The following is a 25,569-nucleotide window of genomic DNA, read 5'->3' as shown; positions in this document are numbered from 1 at the left end:
AGCACACAACTGCTCAAAATGATGCATAGTCCAATGTCAACCCGGTAGCAGGTGAACCCAATATTCTGAGCAGGCCAAAAGCAGAAATTAGGTTATACTTCACAGAGAACAAGACGTATCTTGCCCATTAAACAGAGAAACAAAGAAAACACTCTAACACTTACTCTTGTCTTTTTGTCAGCTTCATTTTCAAAACACTGATTGTCTTTATTTTGTTCAGTACATGAAGGATTTTCCTTTGGTTCACTGAAATCTGTAAGCTAAAAAAAAAAAGTTAAAAAAATCACTATGTCTTATTTGTTCTCTGCAATGTGAACTACATGTTTTTCAAACTTTTAACATGCACATTAAAATACCTACAAAGCATAAGAGACTGTTAAAAACTGAGAACAAACTGAGGGTTGATGGGGGGTGGGAGGGAGGGGAGGGTGGGTGATGGGTATTGAGGAGGGCACCTTTTGGGATGAGCACTGGGTGTTGTATGGAAACCAATTTGACAATAAACTTCATATATTGAAAAAATAAATAAGTAAAAAATAAAATAAAAATAAAATAAAAAATAAAATAAAATAAAATACCTACGACCTGAATAAGTATTATTCAGTATTACTTATGTCAGTTTTAGAATAAATCCAACCCATTAGTTTAGAATACTATCTAACCCATTTTTATATTGCTCCCAAAGAGAAAAAATAAAATGGGACAGTTATTCAAAGGCAAGTTTTTATAAATTTCAAAGCTTTTCAACAGGGAGTGTTGAACTTGTATCATTCAAGTGTAAATTGATGATCTGGTAAAAGCTGAACATGGTTAATAGGAAGATGAAGAGAGAAGGGTTAATTTCATCTTATATAAGTTCCCATCCTTGCAAGAATGTCTACTCTGTGGTACTAGTTGAAGACCTCAGAACAAGCAGAGGCACTGACTACTTTCATTCTGGACTATCCTTTCAAAGATCTTTGTATAACTACAACTTTGGATGATAAATATGTTTACTTTCAGAGCAAAGGTAAGTTTGCTTATTGACCACTGAAAAAGATTTCCATTCCCTGGGTGCTTGGGTAGCTTAGTTGGTTAACATTCCAACTTCAGCTCAGGTCATGATCTCAAGGTTCGTGAGTTCAAGCCCTGCATCCAGCTCTGTGCTGGCAACATGGAGACTGCTTAGGATTCTCTCTCTCTCAAAATAAGTAAATAAACATATCTATATCTATATCTATATCTATATCGATATCGATATAGATATCGATATCGATATAGATATAGATATAGATATAGATATAGATATAGATATAGATATTTCCGTTACCTACACTGAGGATTATTCCCCACTGCATGGGAATATATCACTTGGCCATCCTTGCATTGCCCTGTAGGTACTGGGGCTTGAGAAACTGCTGTCTGGTTACTACTGTAGTGGTACATAATAAAGTCCTTTGTTTCTGTCCTAGGAGTCTTCTGACATTCTGGCATTCATGAAACTTTGTCATTGTTCTTAGATTTAAAATAGGATACAATCTTAGCCCCTTCACGGTTCTTGACAATTGTGATGACAAGGACATAATGCTGACAGACATGGTTTTCTGGAAGAGAAAGGATCAGGGATTTGCAGACTGATAAAAGGGATTTCTGGGATGTCTTTGGGAATTGGTAGCCAACATGGTGATGAAATTTATGTTCAACTGCATAATAATGATCCTCCACTTTAATGCCTATTAATGAGGAAGAATTTACAAAGTGGTTCCAGGCTGAGTACTGGGAAATAAACTCAAAGACAGTTCCCAAATGGTGCCCTGCTGACTATACCCTGAGTGGTGGGACCTCCTCACCCATCTGCCAATTACCCGCAACTCCCAAGATTCATGGGATGAGCAGAGTTCCCACCTGCATTCAGACAATAGTTATAGAGTAGTGTACCTCTCCTGATTATAAAAGGAGAGAAGCATGCAACTATTATGAGTGGAAACCAAGATTTCTCTGATTCTAGTCTATTGTAGATGCTCCTCTTCTCTATTCCCATAGTTTGCATCTATCATTGTGATTAACTTATTGCATTATAAATCACATGTTTATATATCTGTCTGTCTGATTAGAGTTCCTTGGAAGACAGGCATTATATGTTATTATTTATTCATTCCCAGAGTTCAATAAATATTTGTTTAATGAATAAAAAATTAAAAGATTAAATTAGATAAATTAATGAATGCTTAACTGAAGGAACAAACAGGGAACAGGGCTCCAATCTGGCTAAGAAGAATCTTAAGCTCAACTACATGAGGATACCCAGGTAGCTTCTACATCAGATATAGAGTCATTTACTTTGTGCTCAGTCTGGAATGGCGGATGTGCTGCCATGTTCAGTATGATGATGGATGCAGGCAGCAATTGTGTCAATGCAAGCTCAGTCAGCAGCTTGATTCCTATTGGTCTTATCAGGTTCTTACTGTGGACATCTGCATAAGTGATGCAGATATGTGCAGTTTGTGCTCCTGTGGAAGCATACATTTAATATGCCAGTCTTTAGATTGTCCATACTGATGGTTTTGCTGCTGCTATCAGTTAGACCAAAAACATTATCAGTTCATTTCACTGGGCTGCAAACCACCTACACACCCCTGAAAATCACAAGTAAATGTGCTTTCTTACTGCTGTAGAACTGCTCTCACTCACCATGATTCATGGCCCCTCCTTTCCCTTTTACACTGACCTTAAATGCTTTAAGGAAAAAGTTTATTAATAATGGAGTTAAAGTTTCCCTGTTCCTAAGAGGAAATGAAGGTGACACACACCCATCCAAATATGCTAGAGAACTTCTGGGAGGGCAAGCACTCAAATTCTTATAGATCTTCTGTGTACAGTCACCCAAACCACAATCTGCTAGGTACTGTGAGTTGGCAGAAGAAGGGGCACCGGGATTCAGGTGATTATGTTTGGGCAGGGTTTACCAAGGAGAAAGAAAGCCAAATGACCTTGTGTAAAGGGTCCTTTGGGCCAACTCAATGTACTATTTTCATCGTTTCCACTGCTGAATGTATAATTGGTCTTAACGCTTCTTTGTAAATTCTCAGAAATTCCAGAAACGGTTCTCCTGATCAAGAAGAGCTATATGTACAGAAATACTAATAGAACATAAATCTCTCTCCAATTCTTTTCTCTATTTTCTCCTGGTAGTCCAGCAGAAAAAGTGGAGAATCTTAGGGGAAGAAAGGAAATCATCACCTTAAGGACTTAACAACAGCAGGGATAATAACCCAAGATGCAATATCTTGAACAACAGCCAAGCATGGCCAGTAAAAAAGGCTAACAAGATCTGGAGGCTCACAGTGGATTATTGATTCTGCTGTTGCTCCTACTGTCTCAACTATTCCAAACATTTAACTATAACTAAATCCTTTGCATTGACTGATGGCACCTGGTGTGTTCCCTTTCCAACATCTTTTTCCTATCCCACTGGTACTCAAGGTCCAAGACCAATTTTTATTCATATGGCAAGCCTCATGATATATTTACTATACCTAAATTGCTCTTCTGTTTGCCATTAAGATTTATGATGTCCTATTTGGCAAGTCACAAGCCTCAGCTAGCAGGAGTAGATAATAAACTCTGACAAAACTGAGGGCCTATCTAAGCAAATTACTTTCAGCAGTCGAGGAGATACTCCTTTTTAGCCTCAACCATCAAAAAAGAAAGCCCAGCACCTTATTAGACTCAGAATATGGGAGACGGTATCGTCTTACTTGGACATTTTAGTTGGTCTATATTATCAGCTAGGGCACAAATCAGCATCCTTAAAGTGAAGTCCAAACCAACTGGCTATGTTGGAAGCTCTCAGCAAACTATGGCAGTCTCTCTGTCTGGACAGCCCCACAACATTACTTACTCCTCTGAGCTACAAGTCTTTGTGAGTGAGAGAGACTGATTAGAACCTCTGGTAAAGAGAAGCAACCTCCAATTAAAATCCGCTGAGACAAAGCTACTGGCTCAATGGGGTCCTCCATTCATTAAAGTTTCACTAAATGCCTGGGCCTGCTTCACTAATGGTTTCACTAAACTGAAGCCAGCAGTGTCCAGTGGGATGCTAATACTTTTTGTTCTTAGTTCTAGCTATGCAGAACTGAGAATGGAAGGAGTTCTTCCACTAAGGTGGCAGAACTCAAGGTCATTCTTGAAGCTCTGGCCAATGTGCTTCCTGATCAACCCTATTATATTTTTACTGACTCTTGGAGTATTGTCAATGGCCTAAATGGTTTATCTGCCCTGTTAGAACACTATAGACTGACAAATTAAACACACTCCTCCCTGGGGTCATGAACTATACAAATCAGGACTGCCAATTGCAGATGCCCACAGTAAGCCCTGATGAAATCAACTGGAATCAAGCTGCTGATTGAGCCTGCATGGTAGCTTTGCTGCCTGGATCCATCATCAGAAAAAACATGGCAGCACATCCACTACTTCAGCTGAACACACTGTAAGGGACTTTATGTTTTTGATAAAGTTCTGGTAGCAAAGGCTACCAGAATACCCTCAAGTAGCTGAGCTTGTCATTCATCTTAGCCAGATAAGAGCACTTGTTCCCTGTTTGTTTTTTCCTCCATGTAGGAGATAGTCATCTAATTTAATCCTTTATTTTTCATCTATTAAGCAAAATACATTAATATTGTTATTAATAGTTATTACTCCCTAAAAATGTATTTATACCCTGGAAATTCAATATTTACTTATTATTATTTATTAATTTATTTATTAATTCCCAGAATATCAAAAACAATGAGATATACTATCTATCCTCCATCTATCTCTCCATCCTCCCACCTATCTAATGGGACAGATAGATATATAAATATGTAATTTACAATACAAAGTGTTAATCATAATAATAGATATAAAATATGAGAGGATCATCTGCATCAGACTAAGGAATCAAAGGAGGCTTCCTGAAGGATATAACACTGAAATAATTCTAAAGACAAGAAGTTATATAAACAAGCAAGTGTTCAGTCTAATAGTAAATAGTGTGGGCTTTGACAGGCATTATGTTAAAAGAAAAAAGCATGGATTTTAGAGTATGAAAGAAATGAGTTATAATCCCTTTACTTCCACTTACTAGCTAGGTGTCATCTAAAATATGGAGATTATGTAATCCACTGCAGTCTCCTTCCTCCTTATCAACCATCCCACAGCTGGGTTGGATGCTATGAATCTACAACTTTCCTACCTCATACCAGTTGGTGTCCCATGTATGCTTCCTGAATTTCAGTATCTTGGCTGGCTTTCTATGTTTTCATATCCCCACCATTACTCCAACAACTGGTGACTTCCCATCAATGTAGCTCTCATAGAAATAGTATTTTTTTCCATACTTTTATATTTCCTTCATTCGTAAAAAAAATAAAGATCCTTGATCATTTTTGCTCCAAAACTACCAATCTATCTCTGACCTCTCCCCAGAATCAATATTCTTGAAAGACTTAATAAATTTAACATGCAATAGAATAATTTCATGAAGAGTTACAATAAGCTAGGTCCTGCTTTGATGATGCTGATACATATTTTATATGCATTATCTCATACAGACTTAAAAGTAAACCTTTGAGGTAGGAACTATCACCCTTATTTCCTGGGTGAAAAACCAGAACCTAGTTCCCTCTGAATGCAGCGTCTATTCACCTTACCACTACACTAAACTCTTGAACTACTTCCTTACCACTCACTTATCCTTGAATCTTTTAAACTGTGGTCCCTATACTAATAGCATCAGCATCATCTGGAGACTTCTTAGTCAAACTCTTGGGCCTCACTCCCGACCTGCCAAATCAGAAACAGTAGGGATAGGATCCTGCAATCTATATTTCTGGTGTGAGTGTGACACATCCTAGTTTGAAAATCACTTATCTAGATGTAAAAATGTCAAATGATTTCAAGTACTCAAAATAAGTAAAGTGAGCCAGGTACAAGAAATATGGAGGAAGAGATGGATGGCCCTTGGCAAAATGGACAGTTCATTCCCTGTCTAATGGGTGCAGTCTCTGGTTATTTCCATGCATTTTCCCTGCAATGAGGAAAACCAGACCTACTGTGGCCAGATGTTTAGAATTTTTCAAGAGAACTTGGAAGTCTGACCTTCTTAGGAAAATACCTTGATTTTTTAAACATTGACAAAATTATGTATTTTTAAATACCATGTGAGCTAACAAAGAATGGGCAAACAAAATATAAACTTAGGCTGGAGTCTGCATAAAGGCAGTCAGCTTGTGATTTCTGCTTTCATTTCTGAATTCTGTCCTTTCTTATGCTATGAATACTACACAGTTAAAACTCACTGAGTACCTCCTAGTCCTCACTGTTTTCTACTTTCCCCAACTTCCTATAGTTCTCAATGTCTTTCACTCACTGGAATTTCATACTTCTGTAATTCTTGTCTCTATATTCAGAAACCCAACTCTCTCCTAGCTGACACCCCATCTTGCTGATTTCCTCTTCCATTTTATTTCCTTTTCCTCTTTTTACCTCCTGGGCTCAGCTGTTACTCCAAAATTCCTTTTCTCTGCCTCTTCTCTCCAGACTCACTCCCAGATGACTCTCAAATTTAGACTCAAATTCTAGAGGACCTTTCTTTCTAATTTCCAGTCCTGCATTTTCAATTGTTTGCATGTGTTTCTCTCAAAATCACACTGCCCCTCAAATCTGTTCAATTTAAATGGAATCATTTTCTCTTTATAATCCATGTCTACTCCTGAGCACCCCAGTTCTGGTAATGCCCCTACTTAATTTTTAAAGGACTACTCATATTCCTCCCTCCACTACAAAGCCTGTGCTGACCATCTGCTCTTCTTCAGTGAGCCAGGCACCCTCATTCCATGATCCCCTCAGGATATATACTTCTCCTGTGCATCTCTAGTAATGATTAGTTCACCTTGCTTCTTTCAAGAACAACACATAATATCAACAAAAGGAAAAATAAACTTAACATTACTTATGCTTTTCTTATCCTTTCATGCAGATTTTAAGCTCCTTAAAGGCAATGAATGTATTACTATTTCTGTATCCTTCATGTGTCTGAACAAAATAAATGTGCATAGATATGTATTATATTATTTACACATATGTACTCTGCATTACACAATATGTCCCAATAAATATTTCCAACTTTACTTTAAACAGATACAGCTATTATATACATCAGAAATGTTTTCTATGTAAAAGAATCCTATAGTGAATTTTTATAAACTCTGGAACTCTGTAAAGTAAATATACTCACCTGAATTAACTGTTTTGTAGATTTGTTTACTTCTTTATTAATTCATAACATTCTTCTCTAACCTTTTTTTTTAAATGTATGTTGGTACTGATGAGTGGCATGCACAAAATCTGTGCCCTTTCAAGAACCAAAAGTTCTTGAAGTGTCCAGAAAGTAAGTTAAATAATCTCTGTGATGTTGAGCCACTAGGAAGTACTTCCCCTTCCTCTAGGAATAACAACTGTACAGATCAGCTTGAGGCATACCCCAGTGTGCTCTGAGTAGTCCAATCCTATTAATATTTTCTGGCCTTTATATTTACAGAGCACCTAGTTGTACTTCATTTTGTTATATCCTCTTCATATATAAGAAACATTGTAAATACAGAAGTGTGAGGTTGAATACTCTTTCATAGGAAACAACACACTGCTGCTTTATAGAATAGTTCAACATTACAAATAACTAATGAATTTAAATTATTCTTTTTCTTTTTGCTGAGAGAATAGTAAACATAATTATTATAGCCCTAAAGATAAAGGCCTGAGGGTTCCTTGAAAAGCTAGACAGGAAGAAGAAACTAGGCTTAAAAGAAAAGAATACCAATTTTCAAGGTTCTTAGCCTATTTTTTTAATTAATTAATTAATTATTTTAGAGAGAGAGTGTACACAGGCAGGAGAGAGGGGCAGAGGAAGATGAAGAAAGGGAGAGAGAGAGAGAGGGAAGGAGGGGGGATGGGAGGGAGAATCTTAAGCAGGCTCCATGCTCAGTGTGGAGCCCAACATAAGGCTCAACCCCACAACACTGGGATCATAACACCAGCCAAAACTAAGAGTTGGACGCTCAACTGACTGAGCTACCAAGGCACTCCTCAGCCTATTTATTGATTCAATAAACATTCATTAAATTTTATTGCATACAAAGTATTGAACCAGATGTTATGAGGAAAGCACAAATAAGATGTGCTCCATAAACCAAAATGTGTATATATATATATATATATATATATATATATATATATATATATATAATGTAAACAATGAAATAAGATATATACAAAAGCGACTGTAAAATCGGGTAGAAGACTTTGAATGTCAAAAAAGAAGAAGACAAAAGTGCTCTGGAAATTCAAAAGAGGTTCAGTTCAATAAACATAAATAATGCTTACAATGCCAGACTTTTAAGGAACTTAAAGTAAAGTAGGTGAGAAAATTACATAAACTGGTCATTTGAATTCAAGTTAGAAGTATTAGAAATATGCAGAGAATGCCATGGAAAAATAAACTGAGACATGAGCAAAGCCATAAGACAAAAAGTCAGAATGAAGAAGCTGGAGAACAACAGTAATCTAATGTTGCTAAACCATGAGGCAACAACTTGTGAAACATAAAGTAGAAAAGGTAAGCAAAAGCCAGTTTAGAGAGTTTCAGACATAAAGCCAAAGAATTTAGATAATCTCATGAGAAATAGCAAATAAAAGAAGGGTTGAGGAAAGAGATGGCAAGGACAAAGTAAAAGAGTCAAAAAAAGGAGAAATATTTCAAAAGTAAAGATTACACAAACATATTGGCCTCATTTAGTCTTTGCTTTACATTTTCTCTTAATTGTAAAGTGCATTTTAAAATAATTTCAGTCTTATAAAATGTTGCAGAAATAGGAAAAAGAATACCATGTTCCCCACACACATATTTCCAAAATGTTAACATTATAATAGCTACAGTAAAAATACAAAAATCAAGAAAATAACATTGATACAATATTATTATCTAATATATAGACTTTAATCAAATTTTACCAATTATCTTGCTAGTGTTCTTAGTTTTTAGTTCAGGATCCAATCCAGAATCATTTATTACATTATTTTTTATGTATTTTTAATTTCTTTAATCTGGAACAATTCAGTCTTCCTTTGTGTTTCAAGACCTAGATATTTTAGAGTACTAGACAGACATTTTTTCAAGTGTTCTTAATTTGGGTTTGGCTGGTATTTATTTCTTTATGATTAAATTCAGGTTATACATATTTCACAAAACCACCACTAAAGTGATTATGTGTGCCTCTCAGTACGCCATTATCAGGAGGCACATGCTGTCAGTTTGTCCTGCAGATTAGTGTTGCTATCTCTGATCACTTGGCTAAGGTGGTTCTGCCAGGTTTCTACACTGTAAAGTTACTATTTTTCATGAGTAAGCAATAAAAATCTTATAGCACATACTTTGAACTAAGATAAATATCCTGGTCACCCATTTCCACTCACTAGTTTTATCATTCATCAATCATTGTTTGAAACAATTATTACTATGGAGGTTGCTAGTGGTGGTTTTCTAATTCCATAATTCCTTCTATACTTGTTAGTTGGCATTCTCCTATAGACAGAACTTGCTCTTATCCTGTTTCCTTTATTTGTTTATTCATTTATTCACATATTTTACCAGTATAAACTCATGGATTTTTATTGTCATGTATGTTTTATCATCTGTTACTATATTTATTTTGTTGTTCAAATTGTCCCAAATTTGGCCCTTGGGATTTTCTTCAAGCTAGCCACTGTGTCCTTTTGAAATATCCCCATTAGATTTTTAGCACTTTCTTACTTTCTGGCAAAGCAAGAGATCCCAGGCTCATCTGTACTTTTTATCTTTGCCCCAGGCTTGGAGTCAGCCATTCCTCCAAGGGGATTCAGTTCCATTTGATGGAGAAGATGGAGAATTGTACTGAGAAGCCTAGCTACACTCATTCTTACTGAATATTATTGCTTCTAGTCCCTCTCAGCAGAGAGAGCCAAGAAATTATACATATGGTGTTTGTGTGTGAGAGAGAGAAATACAGAGAGAAAGAAACTCTTCAAACTTTTTTCTTTGAATTATCCATAATATATTTATCTATTTATTCAATCTTTGAAAACTCATAAAGCAGTTTTGAAATCATTAACTCTTAGACCTGTAAAAAACAAATCTGATTAATAGTGCATCTTTTTACCAATAACGTTAGTGAATATAGTAAAATACTGTTTTTCAAAGTAAAATTAGTTCTTTTCTCTCTCTCCTTCAAAGTGGTTACATCATTCATTTGTAATAGGTTCATTTGTTTGTTTGTGTTACATTTTGTACTCCTTTCATTGGCTTTAATTATTTATGTTTTGAATATGAAACAATGCAGTTCTAAAATCCAAACTATACAAAATGTATATTCACAGAAACATCACTCTGCTCCTGCTCATTTTATTCCAATGTAATCATCTTCTGTAAATAACCAATATCATTAATGAGTGACTTATCCTTCCCACTGTGACTCTTTCACAAATGAGAAAATACATGTATATGTTTTTGTTTCTCTTTCTTTCTTACACGAAAGGTTGCATATTATATATATTCTTTAGCACTTTGCTTTTTCATTTTAAAAGTAATGATTCTATATTGGTTCATAAAATGTACATGATTCTATATTGGTTCATGGAAAGATTTCTCATTTTTTGCATACATGCATAGTAGTAAGCCAGACTTTTTAAGAATTTACAATGACAAAGACATCTGCTTCCAACCATACAGAGTACCTGGTACTTGATAAGACCAACTTCCATAAATAACTATAAAGCTGACAAAATATATGAAACAACACTTCAGATTTTGGACAATAGGCAATGGAGGGCTGTGACTCCCTGAGAAAACAGAAACATTGTGAGGTGAGCCACACAATTTCTTTGGCTTTCTTCCTGGAGGTTCTTTCTGACCTGAGAAAATAGAAGAGGCCAAATAAAAACAGAGGCCTCTCTGAACTGAAGAGGTTGAGGTCAGAATTCAGAGCTGCTGAAGGAGGAGAAATTTATAGAGTACAGTATCAGAAAGGAGATATCTCAGAAGAGAAGTTATTCCAGAAAGCTGCATAGGGTTTCTCTTAAGTCTTTGGCTTAGTAAAATGTTTTCTATACAGGGGCGCCTGGGTGGCGCAGTCGGTTAAGCGTCCGACTTCAGCCAGGTCACGATCTCGCGGTCCGTGAGTTCGAGCCCCGCGTCAGGCTCTGGGCTGATGGCTCGGAGCCTGGAGCCTGTTTCCGATTCTGTGTCTCCCTCTCTCTCTGCCCCTCCCCCGTTCATGCTCTGTCTCTCTCTGTCCCAAAAATAAATAAAAAATGTTAAAAAAAAAAAAAATGTTTTCTATACAGACATAAATATTCTGTAATGGCATTAGTTACTGGGAAACCATAAGCTGAGTAAAGATTACAGAAGCTGCACAGTACTGAGAGATATGTCATATGAGTAGCTAAAGGGGAGAAACAATGCTCTCTCCCAGGAATTCAAACTGAGGACCTAGAAAACCATGTCTTGTGAATAACACTACCTTATACCTAGAATAATGGCTACTCTAGAACTGGTATTACAAAGCTTTAAAAATAAGTCTTGAAAGGATTATGAACATCTGTCAGTAAACTAACTACCTGCCAGAACAAAACTCAATGTTGTTTAAAGGAGGACAACAAAATCCAAACTCTCAAAATAAAGAACCCATAGTGTTTAGTATGTAATCAAAATGTACTAGTCATACAAAGAAGCAGAAAAATGTGACTTATAACCAATGGGGAACAGCCAAATCAACACAAGATGATCTAGATATGTCCAAAACACTAGAATTAATCAGTGAATATTTTAAAAGTCACTATTAAATGTATTTAAGAATTTAAAAGAAAAGTAGAACATAATGAGTAAACAGATGGAAGAATATTAATAAAGAGACAGAATAAAAAAGAACCAAATTCAAGACCTTAAAAATTCAATATATAATATAAAAAATATTACTGACTGGACTTCACAGGAGATTGGATACTACAGAAGAAATTACCAGTGAATTTGAAGATGGGGCAATAAAAATGATCAATAGAGAGAAGATCTGCAGGAAAATATGTCATGGGCTAATATATGTGCAATTTAGTTTCCAGAAAAAGAATAAAGAAAGATTGGGTAGAAAAATATTTAAATAAATAGTAGTTATACTTTTTTCAGATATGATAAAAAATATAAACTCAGAGATCCAAGAATCTCAACAAACCCCATACAGAACAAAAACACAATGAAAGCTATACTCAAGTACATCACAGTCAAATTAGTGGAAACAAAAAATGAACAACAATGGAGATGGAGAAACGAAATAACAATAAAAAAATTAAAAACAGTCAGTAAAAGAGACACTTTACATACTGGGGAACAATAATAACAATAATTGATGACTTCTCAGCAGGAACAAAGTAATTTCAAATACAATAGAAAGATATCTTTAAAGAACCGAAAGAAGGGAAAAACCCTTATATTCTGCAATTCTATATCCAGCAAAAATATTCTTTAAAAAATTGAATAATAAACACTTTCTCATAAGAAACTCTGAGTTAACTCATTACCAACAAGACATAACTACAAGAAATACTAAAAGAAGCTCTTTTTGCTGAAGAAAGATGATACAAAATATGTCCTCAGATCTACTCTAGGGAATAAAGAGTTGTAACATTCTTACATTATATGTGAAGTGGCAAAATCTTAATTCATAGTCATTTGTCATAAATTAAGGATATATATTGTAATACTTAGGAAAACCACTAAAATATAAAGCCAATAGAAATGATAAAAATGGAATTGTAGTAAATATTCACCTAATCTAAAAGAAGACAAGAAAGTAAAAGAAAAAGCATTATCATCATCAATAATAACAAAGATGGAACACATAGAAAACTAAGTTAGCCTTACTATAGAAATTCAAATCTTATTTACCAATGTCTAAGGTAAAAAAAAAGGGAGAACCAGGAGATGACAAAACAGAGAGAAAAATGTTAACAAATGAGAACTAATCTAACACACAAAGTCCAATGATTTTTTCATGTAAATTTGTAAATTTGTCAATTCAAATACTTTATATTGATGACCTACTCTGTGCCAAGTATAAGGAAATCAATGACCAATAAACAAAGCCACTGCCTTAAGCTGCAGATTGCCAAATTGAGAAGACAGGCACTAAGCAACTGGCTACAGAACTTTCTGATAAAAGCTGTGAATAATTCTGCTGAGAGAAGAGTATAAGGCCAAAAGAGACACAAAATTAAAGCATGCCTAGAAATTTTAATTAATTACGAAAATTATACTCTTTACTTACCAATTTCCAAAAAAATAACTAAAAGTAGTGTTAGAAAATGTTTGGTACTGTTTTTCATAGTAGGTTTGAATATAAATTGGTAAAATAATTCTGGAGAGTAAATGGGCAATATCTTTCAAAGGCCTTGAAAATCCAGTTACCCATTTACCCAGCAACTTCATTTACAGAAATATATCCTAAAGAAAAAATGAGAGATTCATATAAAATGTATGTACAAGAATGTTAGTTATAATTTTGTTAATCATAATGAAATAACCAGTATGTCCTAAATTACGGAAAAACATAATAAATAGTGGCTATGTTTCTTGTCAAAATGGCCCTGTAAATTTATATTTATATTACATCCATTCTATTCTAAGTACTCAGCAATGACAGTTACTATATGAAAGGCAAAAAACATAAGGTATAGTTGAAATGTAAGCCAATATAAACGTCTCTCTGGATCATAAATAAAACAAAAATTAAATGCAGTAGAAAGAGGATCTACAAAGATTATCTCATTACACCAGGAATTGAGTCAACCTACATGTTGCTCCACAATTAGATTTGTGAAAGGTGTTCTATTACAGTGGAGATGGGGAAATGAAGCTGTTAAAACTCCTGATTATGAACCAGAAGTCCAAGAGACCAATGGGTGGGGGGAGGGGAAAAAACACAAAATTCCATACAGAAATTACTTTCCATAAGAATGTATAGAAAACAAAAATAAATCGCACACTCAAAATGAGTCTTCAGAAGTGTAAAAGCATACAGATAGTTTGATATCTTTTATACATAAAAATGAAAAATAAAGAAAAAACATATTTATGCTTATTTGTTGACAAAAATACAGGAATGATACACCAGAAACTAACAAGCTGATCACTTATCAGGAGGACTGAAAAAGGGTGTAAAGTATAGGGATATGGAAACAAGGTAGACAGGATGAAGGGTATGAATAACAATGAATATATTATTTTATATGGTTTTAACTTTAGAACCACATTGGGTGTTGTGCAATAAAAAAAAAAGAGAGAGAGAGAGAGAGAGATAGGTAACAGAATTCAAGAAGGGGAAAAAAAGATCCAAAATGGAATATACTGAAAAACAAATAAACCTAGCTGCATTTCAAATTAGTAGCAAAATCCATGAAGTGGGGGGAAAAACTAACTAAAGGAACTCTTGAACAAAGTATTCTGACTGCACTTCAATACAGAATGAAGTTAAGAAAAAGAAATAGCTATAAACAAATATTGGGATCTAGTTAGGTTTACTTGATAGTAAGAATTATCAAGCAATGCAAAACTGCTTATTGTGTGTTTTAAGATTGAAAGAAATAAGTAAATATATTGCCACTGATGGAAGCCCTGTTTCTCACTATCAGAGAAGGCAGTTATAAATATATAAATGGTTAATGAAGAAATAATTTGGTATTAGATTAGAATGAAGGTAGCTCTATGAACTCAAAGTTTAAAAAGATGGTAGATATGCAGGTAGATAGATGGATAGAAATAAAAATAAATAGGGGTATATTTTCCCTAATTCTTTCATGTATTCCTTGATTCTATCTGCTGAGAGGTCCTCAAAAAGTAATGAAACCCCAGTAAGAATGAGTACAACTAACACTCAGATTTTGGCTTATAAATACCATTCTCCACCAAATGGAACCAAGGATCGCTTTTGGGGCAGAAAAAGTACAACATGAGCCTGCCAGAAAATAAAAAAGTGCTCAAAACTTAATGGGAATATTTCAAAAGGACACAGAGGCCAACTTGAAGGGAATTCCAATGGCCAAATTTAGGGCAGTTTGTGCAACAAATAAAGACAGTAACAAATTATAACCTATACAATAAAGTGAATATTCATAAATTTATACTGGTAAAAAGAAATGAATAAACAAATGAGACATAAGGGAAAGCATTTCCTTATAGAAAAATGCCAATTAGAGAACAAACTATGGGTCGACAGAGGTAGGTGGGTGGGAATTGGGCCAGATGGGTGATGGATACTAAGGAAGGCACTTGTGATGAGTACTGGGTTTTGTATGTAAGTAATGAATCACTGAATTCTACTCCTGAACCCAATATTATACTTTATGTTAAGTAACAAAAATTTAAATTTAAAACAAGGAAAAAGATAAGTGTAGAAGAAATGAAGGGATTGGAAAACTACTAACTGTCAATCTCCATGGTAATAATTGCTTCAGGCAAGAATAATCATTGAAGGCTAAAAGTAATGAGTGGAAGTAAATGTAACACAGTATATTAATCTAAACTCAAAGTATATCCCTACAGATTCTTATTAACTACTCAGGAAAAATAGTAGCTCCTGAAAGCTATCTTATTCAAGTAAACAAAATTAACATTATCAATGTTTGGACAAAGAGATATTTTAGGGATGCCTGGCTGGCTCAGTCAGTTAAGCATCTGACTTTGGTTCAGGTCATGATCACGTGGTCTGTGGGTTCAAGCCCCATGTCAGGCTCTGTGTTGACAGCTCAGAGCCTGAAGCCTGCTTTGAATTCTGTGTCTCCCTCTCTCTCTCTTCCCCTATGCTGCTCATGCGCTCTCTCTCTCTCTCTCTCTCTCTCTCTCTCTCAAAAATAAACATTAAAAAAAGAGAGATTTTAGATTCTTTCTGAAATCATGTATTAAGATGGATATATCCCTTTTGTAGGTCTTCTACCAAAAATGCATATTCTGAATTAAACTGTAAGGAAACACCAGAAAAACCCAAATTGATGACTGATACATAAAATAAATGTTCTGTATTCTTGAAAACAATAAAAAGTCAAGGCTTTGAAAAAAGGGGAGGGGAGACTGAAGAATATCCACATTAAAGGAAACTAAACAGGCATAAGAACTAAATGCAATGTGTGATCATAGAATGGAGACTTGACCAGAAAAATTCTTTTCTCTTTTGCTATAAAGAACATTAATAGTATAATAAAATTTGAATTAGATATGTAGAATAGATAATACTATTGTATCAAGGATAATTTCCTGATTTTGATCATTGTACCTTGGCTGTATGGAAGAATGTCCTTGTTTTAGAAAATGAAAACTGAAGTATTTAAGGGCAAAAGGGCATTATATCTGCAAATTACTTTTTAAAAATGCATGTATTTAGACCTTGAGAGAATGATAACACAAATATAGTAAAATGATAAGCTTTAGGAAACTTTTAAGAATTATGCAGGTAATTTTTGACTATTTTTTCAATTTTTCCTCATTTTTTTTATTTCAAAGTAAATAGCTTTTAAAAGGCACCTGCAGAATCACTTGAAAAAATATTATGCCATACTATGAACAAAAACAGTAACCAGAATTTGAATATGTCCATTGTGAATATGATGGAAGGATATGGAAAAGTCTTTAAATAAACATAGGATGCTCAAGGAGCTAAAAGAAGATGTAAGATTAATTTTTTAAAAACCAAATAATATAATTATATTATAAAACAAGAAAAAATGTAATAAGACAGATAGATAGATAGATAGATAGATTGATATAACAAAGAGCCAATTAAAATGGAATAAAAAGTATAGTTGTTGAAACAAATAAAGATTAATAGATGTCATAAACTGAAGTCTAAACATATAGAGAAAGAATAAAAATATAGCACAAGAATCCTCTCAGAATATATCCCTGAAAGGCTGAGATAAAGAATTATGGAAGAGTAATACACAGACATGAAGAAAAGATTGGAGGGACTAATATACATCTTCTTGGACTGTAATAAAAGAAAGACGGAGAGAATAATAGGGAAGCATATTTAAATAATTATCACTGAAAATTTGCCAGGATTAGAAAAAGAGACAAGTCCTCTGGTAGAAAAAGCTTCTTAATAACTGATCAAAATAAATAAAGTATGCATTCAGACACATGGCCATAACACTAAAAATCGTCAGAGACAAAGAAAAAATCTTAAGAGCTACAACAGAGAAAAGGCTGCTTATAGAAAAACAATCAAAATAAGAAGATTCTCCTCAGTGACAGTAGAAATCAAAAGACAAAAGAAAGTAATTGTTAACCTAAAAGTTTATACCTAGCTAAGCTATCATGTAAAAAACTGAGAGTACAAGCATACAAATACTAAAATAATTTATCAAGACCCTTCCAAAAATAAACATTAAAGGAAGTACGTCAGCAAGAAAGTGAACTCAGAGGAACACATAAAATCAATGGTGAGCACAAAAATTAATAAATATATCATAAATTTAATAAGCCATTGATTTTAAATAAAAATTAGTTTTTTATCTTCAAATAACTATAACAGGTTGGGAAACTGCAGTGTTCAATAAATCAGAGCACATTAAAGTCCTTCTCATATTTGAGAAAGAATAACACTATTGATTTCTTCAATAATTTATAGTTTATTATGCATGCCAAAAACATAACCAATAAAACAATAGAAATGCAATCAGAAGTTTCCAAACCAGCAGAGAAAAAAACAAAAAGGCAAATCAAGAAATATTTTCAGTACAAGAGAAGATAGAAATGGGTGGGTATAGTAGACAGAAAAATGATGGTCAACAAACAAAAAAACTACATCTTAAAATTATAGAAAAATCTAAATATTTTGAGAGCCACAAATGAACTACGCTTACCTCTTTAAAATAGATATTAGATTGGACAAAATAACTTTTGATAACAACAGTTAATGCTTTTTGAAGGATTAATTCATTGAATTGTCATGATATTCTATGAGGTCTATACTATTATTGCATCTGTTTTATAAGTAAGGAAATTGATGCTTAGAGAAGTTAAATAAATTGCCTAAGAACACACAGCTAGAGGAGATGGGCTGTGTTTTCTACCTACATAGTCTTACTTCAGAGTCCATATACTTGGCTACCATTCAATTCTGCAATGAGTCAATAGAGTCCTGTGATCAAAGTTTGTATATCTATTAAATATTGTGCTGTAGAAGAATCTTTATGAACAGAAAGATACCAGTAGATATTTTTAAAGAAAAACTATGTTACAAAAGAATACCCAAATTTTGTTAAACACAAACACACACACACACACACACACACACACGTAAATACTGAGAAATAAAATCCACCAAAATATAGTTGTGATTACTAGATATCTGGATATCATGATAGTAGGTGACATTTACTTTGGTCTTTATATTTTTTTTAATATTTTCCACAATAAATAGCACCGTATTTTATTTTTATTAAACTCTTCTTTAATGAGACTTGTACAGTACCTAGCATCAAGTACATGTTTCACTAATGTTCAAGGAAGAGGAGCAGAACAAATTCCTCTCATTGACTAAAGATGAATGCAAGCTGGGGGCGCCTGGGTGGCTAATCAGTTAAGTGTCAGATTTCGGCTCAGGACATGATCTCACAGTTCGTGGGTTCAAGCCCCATGTGGGGCTCTGTGCTGACAGCTCAGAGCCTGGAGCCTGTGTCGGATTTTGTGTCTCCCTCTCTCTCTGCCCGTCCCCCACTCAACTCTGTCTCTCACTCTCAAAAATAAATAAAATATTTAAAAAAATTGTAAAGATGAATGCAAGTTAGAGAACTGAGGATATTGTGTTACCTATCAACACTCAGATCCTAGGGACAGAAAAACTGCATGCTTTCTAGAAGATACAGTGATGCACATGAGCTGAAATCCTTACCAGCTGCCCTCTTGTGTTAATTTCAGGATCTGATTTTTTGGATCCAACCTGAACAGTGGCTTCAGAAGTCTGAAAATAAAGGCCTTAGGGTCTTCAGTGTAGAAGTGTAGTCAAATATTAGCACTAACTAGAAAACAGAGCCTAGAAACTGCAAATAAGACTCATGGAGACTACCACATAGTGACCCTCTCACTTTTTATACATCAGAGAAAAAGACCCACAGAAGCAAGGGACTTGTCTAATTTTACACAAAGTTTCCTAGTGGAACCTAGATCGGAATTCAGTTTTCCTATCCCAGATAAAGAAACTAAGGCTTATTGAGTTTGAATTACTTGCCCCAAATTATTCAGCTACCAAAAAGCAAGGATGGGATTTTAATTTGGTTTAATCAGATTCCAAAATTTATCCTCTTTTTGAATTATCATCAAATAGACAATTCTTCAGTCATTTAGTAGAACATTGATTGCTAAATCTATCAAATATTCAGTAATTTTTACCCACATAGCACTTCAAATTTATAAACACTAAAGAAGAAATAACTTTTTTCTTCTTTTATGCTTTTTCTTGTTACTTGAAAATATACTTTTAATTATTATGATTTGAATATTATCCCTTTAAGAATTTTCCCTGGGATCTCATTTTTATTGTTGTTTAATTTTCTGTGACTTACTCTCTGAAAGACCCAATACTTTTAGAAAGCAGGTATCATGTGATATAATTGCAGTTCTCCTTTTAAAATTTAATTTTGCTTCTATCTCCTTGTTATTTTTCCCTGTCAACACTGCACATAAATGCATAGCAATAGTAGCACTCATAGCTTGGCAATAATAGCCCTTTTCCTGAATGCTTACTGTTGTTTTCCTGCCTCCCTATTGCCCCTGATTAAACATATTTTTATATTTAGAATGTACTTGTAGCACAACCACGTCCTATAGGAAAGAGGAATTTTGTTGTGGTGACTACTATTTTTCAATAAATAGAACAATTCTTAAACCTCCTCTATAATAGCTTGATGTTTTTAACCAGGCTTGGATCTGGATGAAAAATCTTAACTGAATGTAACAAGAGGTCACCTTCCTTTGGAAGCCTAAAGGAAATACCTTTTTCCACTAGTCAGATCTGTACATTGTGAGCATGCAAGCAAACAGACTATATACCATTCTGCTCTTGTATTTTCATATGTGTCTCATTTTTGTTATATGGAAATGTATATGGTAATGAAGAAAATACACTTTTATCTAATGAGTGAGACCAAAATAAATTTTATTTTTCAAAAATATTGTGTTAGCTGATTAGATGTGAAGAAATTAACATTTGGTTATAATGTTCTAGTATCTATTGTAGGATCTGTTCTAATTACATCTATTGTCTGAATTATTTTTTCATAAATATCTTACAAGGTAGCTACCAACCCATTTTAATATGAAGCTTACGGTGGTTAAGTAACTCGTCCAAGGACACACAGCAAAAAGACAATGGAGTCTGAATGCCAACCCAAGTCTGCCTTTGAATTTGTACACTGAAGCACACTTCTTGTCTAATCTAAATATGTTAAGGTAATCAAGTGCAGAAAAATAATGCAATGAGAATTACACCCTTTATTCAGACTGAACACACTGCAGTTGCTAAGGAAATACTAAATCAGTTAGTTGTTCTAGAATTGAACACTTATTCTTCAATTTTTATTTAAAACACCAAAATGCTTTCTTAAAAGAATTGAAAGGCTTTAAAACTCTACATGATTTTTTAACATAATTTATCTTCCTGTGTGTGTGTGTGTGTGTGTGTGAGAGAGAGAGAGAGAGAGAGAGAGAGAGAGAGACTGGGAGAGAGAGAGGGAGGGAGGGAGAGACTGACTTACAGACACATATTCACATCTGTGTGAACATGCATATTCAAGCTATTATTATTAGGTGAAAATCACTCCCCAGCAACAAATTCAGATATTTATCTGGGAGAAAGGAAAGTAGAAAGCCACAAGAACCACATTTAGGGAATTACTGGCAAAGTAAAAATCCTGATGATTAAAAAAAGAAAGGGGGGGTTGGGGAAGACACAAAAGACACTTCAAAGCAAGCGCATCAAGTTACCATGGCAACCAGGGAATGTGGGTTGAAATTTATATGTCTCCATTGTTCCAGGAGAGAGGTTCTAAATGACACCCTAGTGGCCTGACAGCCTCCATGCATCTCCCTGAATGCTCTGGCATTATTACTCCAGAGTGCTTCAGGCACTGAGAAGGAATAGGATTGTGGTAACTTTGTGGGTTCCAGTCTTCTCAGTTCCTCTTAAGCAAAGATATTTGTTTCTGGGGACGACATAACATTCTTATTTCCCAAGTCAGTCTGGACCAAAACTACAGAATACTAGCATTCTTATATTCACCTACTGCTGAGCATAGCAGGCATTTACCTTACTGTCTTAACTCAAAGATCCAGTGTGGCTGGAATGAGATCTAAGCACTCATATGCTCTCCTAAATACCTCTATGTTTTTCTACTAGGACAAAAGTCTGCCTTGATTCCAGGCTAAGTAGCCAGGGTCCTAAATTGTAATTTGCACTTGCTAATCAATGCCATCATTATTATTAACAAAACCATCAGTTATAATAGTCTAGTATTAATAATAAACATTTATTGAAACTATGTTACATTTATTATCTCTAATACTAATAACAAACACCAAAGAAAATGTTACTATAGGTGCTCAATTAATATGCTCTAATAAATATGTTTCATATAAATGGGAAACAGATTGAGAGAAGTGACTTTTTCCAGATCCCAAAATAGCCCAAATTTGACTCCAGAACTGTCAACAAAGCCTTTGCCAGGAGGATTTCTCTAGTTCATGAAGTTTCAGCTTACAGTTGGGTCCATGTTATAACACAAACACACTAACAGAAATACAACACAATTCTGAATTCTATGGGTTCCTGAAGGCTCCTGCAATCATACCCCTATTTCTACACTGAGCAGGCTGCAATATCAAGGACAACAACTCCTACCCAAATGAAGTCCAAATTAGCCATACTCCCTTTGTCTCTGAACATAACTGATTAAGTGAGAAGGCTGCTATATATCCAGGCTCTCTATCCTACTGGAACACTACTGGCTTCTGACTTCTTAAGTCTTTCTCACTCGCCTTCATTAGAAGGGAATGGGAAGAAGAGGAGAGATGTTATGAGCATCTATTATGTTCTGGACATTCTGCTAGGCCTTTTGAATATATTATCTCACTGAATTCCTCCAAAAACAATCTATGGGCTAATTATTCTCATTACAATTTTACAGATCTGACAATTAAGAATCAGCAAATAAATAAATAATTTCCTATGGTTATATAGTTAGTAATTATTAAAATCTGACCAAGTCTCTTTGACTCTAGTCTCTTGCCTTTTTTCTCTTATGCTCTGACATGCCTCTCAAAACAGTCTGTCCAAATTACAACAATCTCTAGAGCTAGTAGGGACCAGAGTAACATCATTTTAAGTGGTGTAATTAGTTGTTTTTATGAAAGTGCCATTAAAAGCAATAAAAATAGAGACAACTATAGGAGTTGGCTGAATGAATAAAAACAAATTTATGCACAGCTCTATATCCTCCCAATATTTAATTTGAGACAAGGGAACTTTTGACAAGAGATTTTTCTCTTTTCTTAGGAGTAGGTCAGTGTAGAGGGAGTTCTACTAACTAAGCTAGGGTTTCATTCCTTTAATAAATGAGCTTACGTTTTGTAGTAAAGCAAGATAGTTACCAAGGGAGCACGTTATAGCAGCTTTTGGTGTGTTTGTTGACACCATCAAACAGTTTCCTCCAATTAATACTGGTTAAAGTCATGCAGGGAGATACAACTGCAATTCAAACTGTCCATTTCCTTCATTTGGTACAACAAAGGTTGATTCCTTTCTTTACAGTGGAATTAGATAACCACTAGCTATCTTCCATGTCACAAAGGTAATACCATTTGGGCACAAATTAATACACATAATTAAAATTCTAATATAAACTTGTATTAGAATTTAGGACACTATTTTCCTTAATACATTTCTATAATATGAGCTTCTTTGGAGAAAAATAAAAGCAAATTACCAGTTTCCAGAAGAACAAAATGTGAATAGAATAAATTTAACAACTATACTGTGTTATCATAGCAACCAAAGTTAAAAAAAAAAAAACTGATGTGATAAAAAATGACACAAGAGAACAAATGCATCAAGTTGTTATGGCAACTAGAGAACGTGGGTTGAAATTTATGTATGTAGAATCCAAGAGAATATTCTAAGCAACTAAAATAAACATTTGCTTATTAAAATATCCCCCAAATAGTACTTATCTATAAGCATTAAAGTGTTTTCATTATTTCGTCTGCTTTTTCTTTTATTTCCAATGGATGATTTTAAATTGTGAGCATTTATATTTTCAGTTCAGCTTGCCTTTTGGCCACAATACACCAAGATGCAATATGTTTTGCAGAAAACGGTGCAAAAGCCTATTTCAAAATAGCATCCTCACTCATGTGTAGGTTTCTTTTACTCTTTTAATCTTCTTTTAACGAATGTCTATACTATTGCTTTTTCTTCTTAGAGAAGCTCTTCTCTTGATGAATCAAATCCATTATGTTCTTTTTACCTGACTTTGGAGGTCTTCCTTGCAGGCAGGGTGTGAGTTGAAGAATTACATAATAAATCTGGATATTTAGAAAGTCTTCTGATGTTTTATGTATACACGCACTTCTTTTAGTAGCGTAACTACTTGCTTTGGACTGAACTTTCTAGAGGCGTGCCTCAATTTTCCACATCATTTTGCTAATGCTCATGTAAAGCATCTTATTTTGAGAACAGGAAGGGTAAGATTGTCTTATGACCTCCCGCATTTTTATAAAAATTCCTTCCACTGCCACTCACACTCTTTGCTCCATCTTTCTATTTGGGTGGTCCTTAACCATCCTTTAAAATGTAGTTTAGATATAACTTTCCCTGGTCTACATATATGAGCCAAGTGTCCTTCACCTTTTTCCTCATAGCACCCTGCACATACTTACAGCTACATGCCATTGTTTGCGTCAAAATCAATGTAATCAACACCATCATCATCATAACTACTACATATGAAGCATTGACTCTGCTAAGTAATTTTCAAATATTATTTCACTGACTTTTCATAACAATTCCATAGGGTAAAATAGTAAAAAAAAAAATTATAGGCAAAAAAAAAAAAAATGAGGTCCACTGTTTAAGTCACTTGGCCTAAATCATATACTGAGTAAGTTACAAAAAAAGATTAAATCCATATCAATGAAACATCAAAGTCCATGTTCTTTATCATTTAGCTAATCACTGAAAATCTTCCTTTGGTTTGTCTGCCCATTCGACTGAATTCTTTCAGAATTCTCTTAAGCCTATACTAAAGCTATATGAACAAATGTCTTGTCTCTGAGGTCTCCTGCACTGACCAATAGAAACTTAATATGAACCACAAATGTCAGCCATATATAAAATTTTAAATATTCTAGGGGCACCTGGGTGGTTCAGTTGGTTGAGAATCCGACTTCAGCTTAGGTCATGATCTCATGGTCTGTGAGTTTGAGCCCCACATCAGGCTCTGTGCTGTCAGTTCAGAGCCTGGAGTCTGCTTCAGATTATGTGTCTTCCTCTCTCTCTGCTCCTCCCCCACTCATGCTCTGTCTCTCAAAAAATGAATGAACGTTAAAAAAAATTTTTTAATTTAAATACTCTAGTAGATACATTAAAGGTAAAAAGATGTAAAATTAATTTTAATGATATTTTATTTGACCCAGTATATACAAAATATTACTATTTCAGGGTGCCTGGGTTGCTCAGTCGGTTGAGCATCCAACTTCAGCTCAGATCATGACCTCACGGTTTGTGAGTTCGAGCCCCACGTCAGGCTCTGGGGCTGACAGCTCAGAGCCTGGAGCCTCCTTCAGATTCTGTGTCCCCCCTTTCTCAACGCCCCACCCCTGCTTGTGCTCTGTCTCTCTGTCTTTCAAAAATGAATAAACATAAAAAAAATTTTCAACAAAATATTACTATTTCTACATGTAATCAAAGCAATAATTATTAAGATATTTTACATTTCATTTTTAGTACTAAGTCTTCAAAATCTGCTGTGTGTTTTATATGTATATAACTTCTCAACCCAGACTAGTGGCTATTGGCTACCATATTACATAAGGCAGGTTTAAACCATTCCCAATAAATATACATGCAAAGAATGCTCAATACAAGTTTGTTGAATAAATAGATTAATGCATAGAAATGGGGAATTGTTGATTTTCATTGTAGAAAGATCCAATTCACCTTTTTAGAACCTTTAAAGGTTGGTTTGTAAGGAAGTTAAAAGTGGTTATTTTTAAAAAGGGTATATATAGGAGAGGAAGATAGCACCAACTAAGAGAACCCTAGGCTAGACTCCTCCCATGAATACAAGTAAATAATTACCAAATCATTCTAAATACCCCAGAAATTGACTTGAAGACTGGCAAAACAAACTCCACAACTAAAGGGAGAGAAGAGGCCACATCAAAGAAAGTAGGAATGAGGAGACCCAGTTTGGAAA

General features: G+C 34.5%; 1 protein-coding gene across 1 annotated transcript in view; it reads right to left on the bottom strand.

Moving 5' to 3' along the window:
• LOC122201184 overlaps positions 1 to 25,569 on the bottom strand; it is a 526,575-nt gene that overhangs the window by 37,291 nt on the left and 463,715 nt on the right. Inside the window, exon 6 of the mRNA XM_042907121.1 lies at positions 165 to 260. Coding sequence (XP_042763055.1) covers positions 165 to 260 — 96 coding nt within the window. The remainder of the gene's footprint in view (positions 1 to 164; positions 261 to 25,569) is intronic.

The sequence above is a fragment of the Panthera leo genome, chromosome D1 (assembly GCF_018350215.1).
Source record: "Panthera leo isolate Ple1 chromosome D1, P.leo_Ple1_pat1.1, whole genome shotgun sequence".
In the NCBI taxonomy this organism is placed as follows: Eukaryota; Metazoa; Chordata; class Mammalia; order Carnivora; family Felidae; genus Panthera; species Panthera leo.
Note: the sequence above shows the minus strand (reverse complement) of the source record. Positions and strands in the feature narration are given on the sequence as shown.